At 45.1% G+C, this 6,604-nt stretch overlaps 1 protein-coding gene across 1 annotated transcript in view; it reads right to left on the bottom strand.

The window, feature by feature from the left end:
• The window catches only part of LOC105514834 (zinc finger protein 83-like), a 38,238-nt gene that overhangs the window by 10,658 nt on the left and 20,976 nt on the right, over nt 1–6,604 (bottom strand). Inside the window, 1 exon segment of the mRNA XM_011946491.1 lies at nt 234–320. Coding sequence (XP_011801881.1) covers nt 234–320 — 87 coding nt within the window.

The following is a 6,604-nucleotide window of genomic DNA, read 5'->3' as shown; positions in this document are numbered from 1 at the left end:
TTCTTCTTCTTTCTTCTTTCTTCCTTTTCAGATAGTACTTTTTAAAGACTACTTTTTAAAAGGGATATCAGGCTGGCTGCAGAAGCTCACGCCTGTAATCCCAGCACTTTGGGAGGCCGAGGCGGGCCCATAACGAGGTCAGGATATCGAGACCGTCCTGGCTAAAACAGTGAAACCCAGTCTCTACTAAAAATACAAAAAATTAGCCGGGCATGGTGGTGGGCGCCTGTAGTCCCAGCTACTCAGGAGACTGAGGCAGGAGAATGGTGTGAACCTGGGAGGCGGAGCTTACAGTGAGCTGAGATAGCACCACTGCACTCCAGCCTGGGTGACAGAACGAGAGTCTGAATAAAAAAAAAAGAGAAAAGGATATCAAAGCCGGACGTAGTGTCTCATCCCTGCAATCACAGCACTTTGGTAGACTGAAGTAAGCAAATCACCTAAAGTCAGAAGTTCAAGAGCACCCTAGCTAACATGGTGAAACCCCGTCTATAGTAAAAATACAAAAATTAGAGGTGGTGGTATGTACCTTTAGTTCCAGCTATTTGGGAGGCTGAGACATGACAGTCGCTTAAATCTGGGAGGCAGAGGTTGCCATGAGACAAAATCATTCCACGGTAGTACAGCCAGAGTGGCAGAGTGAATCTTCATCTCAAAAAAACAAACAAAAAAATGAAAAAAAAAAGAGACATCAAAAATGCTTTCATTCTCATTGTATAAAAGACTTCCTTTTTTTCCTTCTGGTTTCTCTTCATTTCTCTATTTTTTGATTTTTTGTTTTTTTGCAGTTTGAGTTTGAGATAAATCTTAGTTTTCAAAATTTTATTTCTTAATCCATAATGACTTCTGAAAGATGCCTTTGCAGCATCCTATAATCAGCTCCTATCATTCATTTCTGTACTTGTCTATTTTCCATTTATTTTCTGGTTGACCCAGAATTCGTTAGTTTTTTTTTTTTTTTTTTTAACAACAGTTTCAAAATAGTTGCTGTTTGAAATTAGCATCTGGTTCAGATCAAGGTCTGCATGCTTTCTAGTCTTTGTTATTTATTGGAAGCCTTTGGTACCTAATACTTAAGTTTGATTGTTTCAGTGTGTACTTGGTAAAGATGTCAGGGACTTTATTTATTTATTTATTTGGACAGAATCTTGCTCTGTCCGCAGACTGGGGTGCAGTGGCGTGATTTCAGCTCACTGCAGCCTTTGCCTCCTGGGTTCAAGTGATTCCACTGCCTCAGCTTCCTGACTAGCTGGGACTACAGGCATGCACCACCACGCCCGGCTAATATTTTGTATTTTAGTAGAGATGGGGTTTCACCATGTTGTCCAGGATGGTCTCGATCTCCTGACCCCATGATCCATCCGCCTCAGCCTCCCAAAGTGCTGGGATTAAAGGCATGAGCCACTGCGCCAGTCAGATATCAGTGACCTTTTAATTAACATCAAAATGTAGTTTAACCAGTTAGTCTGTTTTTCAGTTTCCTTTCTTTCGGTCATTTGTTAAAATCTTGAGCTGGGAGCTATTTATTGCGTGTTTCCCTCAAGGCCCTGTGGGCCATTGTGGAAATTGTTGAAATATGGGCTGGAGTGGCATAGAACACTGCTCCAAAAGCATCCATGTATTCAATTCTTTTATTTTTTTTTGAAATGGAGTCTCGCTCTGTCGCCTTGGATGAAGTGCAGTGGTGCGATCTCAGCTCACTGCAACCTCTGCCTCTTTGGATCAAGTCATTGTCTTCACTCAGTCTCCTGAGTAGCTGGAATTACAGGCACCCAGTAACATGCCCGGCTAATTTTTGTATTTTTAGTAGAGATGGGGTTTCACCATGTTTGTCAAGCTGTTCTCCAATTCCTGACCTCGTGATTTGCCTGACTCGGCCTCCCAATGTGCTGGGATTACAGGCATGAGCCACCGTGCCCAGCCTCTTTTTGTTTTTCTTTTAGATGGAGTTTCACTGTTTTTGTTCAGGCTAGAATGCAATAGTGTGATCTGGTGTCAGTCAAACGTCTGCCTCCCGGGTTCAAGTGATTCTCCTGCCTCAGCCTACAGATTAGTTGTGATTACAGGTGCCCTCCACCATTCCCGGTTAATTTTTTGCATTTTTAGTAGAGACAAGGTTTCACCATGTTGGCCAGGCTGATCTCTAACTCCTGACTTCAGGTGATCTGCCCACCTCGACCTCCCAAAGTGCTGGGATTGCAGGCGTGAGCCACTGTGCATAACCACTCATGTATTCTTGATTGAAATAATCTGCTTATGTCTTAGTTCTACAGCTGACCTTCTTTCACTGTTTTCAAGGTAAATAACTGTGTGTTCACACTTCTGCATTTTATAAATGTTACTGTGATTTTCTTGTAAGGAAGAACTAACTGTCAGGAATCAATGTCATCAGAACCTTCCCAAAGAAGTTTCTTTAGCCCAAGTATGTGTAAGATGCTTCTCTGATTTTCAAGGATGGGGGTGGTAAGACCAACCCTTCCCATTACCCTTTCCAGCCCCCCAATGTAAGAATTCAGGCACAACTTCTCACTCATCTCAGACCTTCTCAGGGTAACTTGCTGAAAATGTCTTCTAATCTGAGCCCCAGTGAGCCTCCCTGCAACTTGGTGATGAGGGGCTTGACCAGAAAAGCTCAACCCGAGTGACCCTGGCCCCTGAAATGATTGGCAAAATGGATTGCGTGTCTGGATGTGGCTTTTCTTTTCTTTTCTTCTTTTTTCTCTTTTGAGGAGAGGAGTACCCAGTTGTAATTAGAATTTTCAATGGGTTGCAGCACCCTAAAAATGAGAAAAGCAGAAGACTGGAAGAAACAGAGGTGTAGACTCAGACACAGAGACCATCCTCGGGGCCTTTCTCTGTATGAGGATATCACAGCGAAATCTTAGGCAGGTCATGTCAGTTCCTGGCAGGGAACCTTCCACTGGCTTCCCGTGTTCCCCAGGACAAAAGCCCAACTCCTCACTGTGGCTCCACAGCCCTGTGTCCAGGGCCCCTGCCAGTGTCCAGCCTCCTCCTGGGAGCTGGCCCTCCTCTCCTGACTCCCTCTGCCCCAGTCACATTTGCTTTTTCTTTTCCCAAACGTCAAAATCCTTCCTGTCTCAGGTCATTTTCCCTGCTCTTACCTTATGTAACCTGTCTCTTTCCCTCCACTCAGATGCCTCCCATGCCCTCCCACCCCCATCTGAAGTTCCCTCTGCCCATCAGTCTGTATCATATTACTCAGGTTTTATTATCTCTGCATCAATCACATCAGAAATTTTTTTTTTTTTTTTTTTTTTTTGAGACAAAGTCATTCTTTCGTCCAGGCTGTGATTGCAATCTGATCTTGTGATCTTGGCTCACTGCCACCTCTGTCTCCTGGGTTCAAGCAATTCTTGTACCTCCGCCTCCCAAGTAGCTGAGATTACAGGTATGTGCCACCACACCAGGCTAATTTTTGTATTTTTACTTTTATTGTATTGTATTGTATTGTATTTTTGAGTCTTAGTCTGTCACCAAGACTGGAGTATAGTGATGTGATCTCGGCTCACTCCAACTTTCACCTCCCAGGTTCAAGTGATTCTCCTACCTCAGTCTCCCGAGTAGCAGGGATTACAGACCATTACCACCTCCGGCTACTTTTTGTGTATTTAGTAGAGACAGGGTTTCACCATGTTGGCCAGACTGGTCTTGATCTGCTGACCACAAGTAATCAGCACACCTCGGCCTTCCAGAGTGCTAGTATTACAGGCATGACCCACCACACCTGGCCCATTTTTTCTATTTTTAGTAGAGACAGGGTTTCACCATGTTGGCCAGGCTGGTCTCAAACTCCTGAGCTCAAGTGATCCTCCCACTTCAGCCTGCTAAGTAGCTGAGACCACAGATGTGCAGACGTGCACCACAATACCTGACTAAATTTTTGTATTTTTGGTAGAGATGGGGTTTCACCATGTTGCCCGGGCTGGTCTGAAACTCCTGAACTCAAGTGATCTACCCACCTCGGCCTCCTAGAGTGCCAGGATGACAGGCATGAGCCACCGCACCCAGCATCTGCATGGGATTTGGTCAGGGGTGGGTCTGTGCCTTGAAGGGGAGCTCATTCCAACCCAGCTCCCCATTGCTGCAGCGTGTGTGGAGGCTTCTCCAGGAGGGGAGCCAGAGTTTTCCTGTAGGAGTTTCTCATCCTTGGTTTGGAGGGTAGCAGAAGGGACTGTATTTCCTCAGGGTGAGGTCTCCTTTGTGTTAGGCCTCTGAGTCCAAGCTAAGCCATCACATTCCCTGTGGCCTGCACATATACATCCAGATGGCCTGAAGCAACTGAAGATCCACAAAAGAAGTGAAAATAACCTTAACTGATGACATTTCACCGTTGTGATTTGTTTCTACCCCACTGTCACTGATCAATGTGCTTTGTAATCTCCCCTACCCTTAAGAAGGTTCTTTGTAATCTCCCCACCATTGAGAATGTACTTTGTGAGATCCACCCCCTGCCCTTGAAACATTGCTCCTAACTCTACCACCTATTGCAAAGCCTCTAAGAATTAATGATAATCCCAGCACCCTTTGCTGACTCTGTTTTCGGACTTACCCGCCTGCACCCAGGTGAAATAAACAGCCTCGTTGCTCACACAAAGCCTGTTTGGTGGTCTTTTCACACGGACGTGCGTGTCACTTTGTATGTGTGGTTGTGTTACAGGGAGTGGGTGTGTTGATTGCGAGCAATAAACAACACATTTTTAACATTCAGGATTGATTTCCAAAGGCTCTTGGTATGTGAGGAAGAAATCCAGAAGAGGAAGAGGAAAGCAAAGGAGACAGAAATGGCTCTTCCTCAAGTGAGATGATATTCTCGGTGGATTGTTCTGGCTCTTACCTCTCAGCAACGCTGGGCCTTGGTGTTGGGAATCTTCTCTGAGTCTCAAGTGTCCTGCCTGACAGTTTTGCTGACACTCACCCATGCCTTCCCTCAGTCCCTCTCATTTCGCTTAGATTCCATCTCTTTTGATCGAGTGACATGAACTTGGGAAGAGGTGGCACAGGGCATGGGCCTGGGAAGGGCTCACATCCAGACATGGATGGAGACGGGGTGAGGGTCCCGTGGTGTCAGTGCTGTTGGGCAGCAGGGATTGTTCAGGGGCCACATCTGGATGCACTGTCAGCTCTCTGTGGACCAGGATTAGAGCAACTGCCAATGGAAGTCATGTATCAATGTGCACTAAGTACGTGTAAATTCTAGAAAAGGAAACCAAAAAGGAAAATCTTTTCTTCCTTATTTTGTACTACATTTTTAGGTCATTGAGTGAGTTACTGTGTTTCTGACTCCAAAAATCTTACTAATTAGAATGGAAAGTTCATACACAGACATGAATGATAGAAGGTGTTTTTCTCCATCATTAAGAATAGGAAATCTACCTAAATAATAGCAGGAGATTCATTAAGCCATTCTTAGCACATTAAGCTCATGGAGAATGTGGTGTTACTGTGGAGAGGCTTGTGAAACTGGTGTTTTCGGTAAAAATGGTTACTTTTTTTTTTTTTTGAGATGGAGTCTTGCTCTGTCACCCAGTCTGGAGTGCAGTGGCGTGATCTCGGCTCACTGCAAGCTCAGCTTCCCGGGTTCAGGCCATTCTCCTGCCTCGCCTCCCAAGTAGCTGGATCTACAGGCGCCTGCCACCATGCCCAGCTAATTTTTATGTTTTCATGTATTTTACTGTATTTTAAGATGGAGTCTTGCTTTGTTGCCCAGGCTGGTGTGCAGTGGCGTGATCGTAGCTCACTGCAACCTCAACCTTCAGGATCAAGCCATCCTCCCACCTTAACCTGCCAAATAGCTGGGACCACAGGTGCCTGGCACCCTGACTGGCTTTTTTTTTTTTTTGAGATGGAATTTCCATTTTCCAGGTTGAAGTGCAGAGGCGCGATCTCGGATCACTGCAACCTCTGCCTGCAGTGATCAAGCGATTCTCCTGCCTCAGCCTCCCGCGTAGCTGGGATTACAGCCATGTGCCACCGTGCCTGGCCAATCTTTCACTGTGGATGTTGTCATCTTTGAAGACATCACTCATGCTCTGGCTGATCTAGATAGTGAATGTCACTTGGTGTATCAATAAAAGTTCCTAACATTTCTATAACGGGAACCCTGCATTGATTTTTTTATTGATGTATTGCTTGTATTTTTTTCACAAACATAAGAAGTTCATACTGAGAGGGTGTCATGACCTCTTCAAAAAGTGTAATAAAACACAACTGGGAAGACATCGTGTGGTGAGAAATTCCTTACACGGATTTGTTGGAATATTCCTACAATTAAATCCCTGCTTTCCCCTCTCTCCTCTTCTCATTTTCTGTAAAGATAAGAACTTCTCCAACCATTTGGTCAAAATGTGTTTTCATTTCAGGGTCTATTGACATTCAGGGATGTGGCCATAGAATTCTCTCAGGAGGAGTGTAAATGCCTGGACCCTGCTCAGAGGACTTTATGCAGGGCTGTGATGCTGGAGAATTACAGGAACCTGGTCTCCCTGGGTGAGGACAGCTTCCCTCCTGGGGATGTGCCCTTGCGAATCTTTGCATTTCTCTTGTTGTCTCTTGGGATTCCCATTGTTCCTTGACTAAAATGGAA

This window comes from Colobus angolensis, unplaced genomic scaffold (genome assembly GCF_000951035.1).
Source record: "Colobus angolensis palliatus isolate OR3802 unplaced genomic scaffold, Cang.pa_1.0 Scaffold25, whole genome shotgun sequence".
Classification (NCBI taxonomy): domain Eukaryota; kingdom Metazoa; phylum Chordata; class Mammalia; order Primates; family Cercopithecidae; genus Colobus; species Colobus angolensis.
Note: the sequence above shows the minus strand (reverse complement) of the source record. Positions and strands in the feature narration are given on the sequence as shown.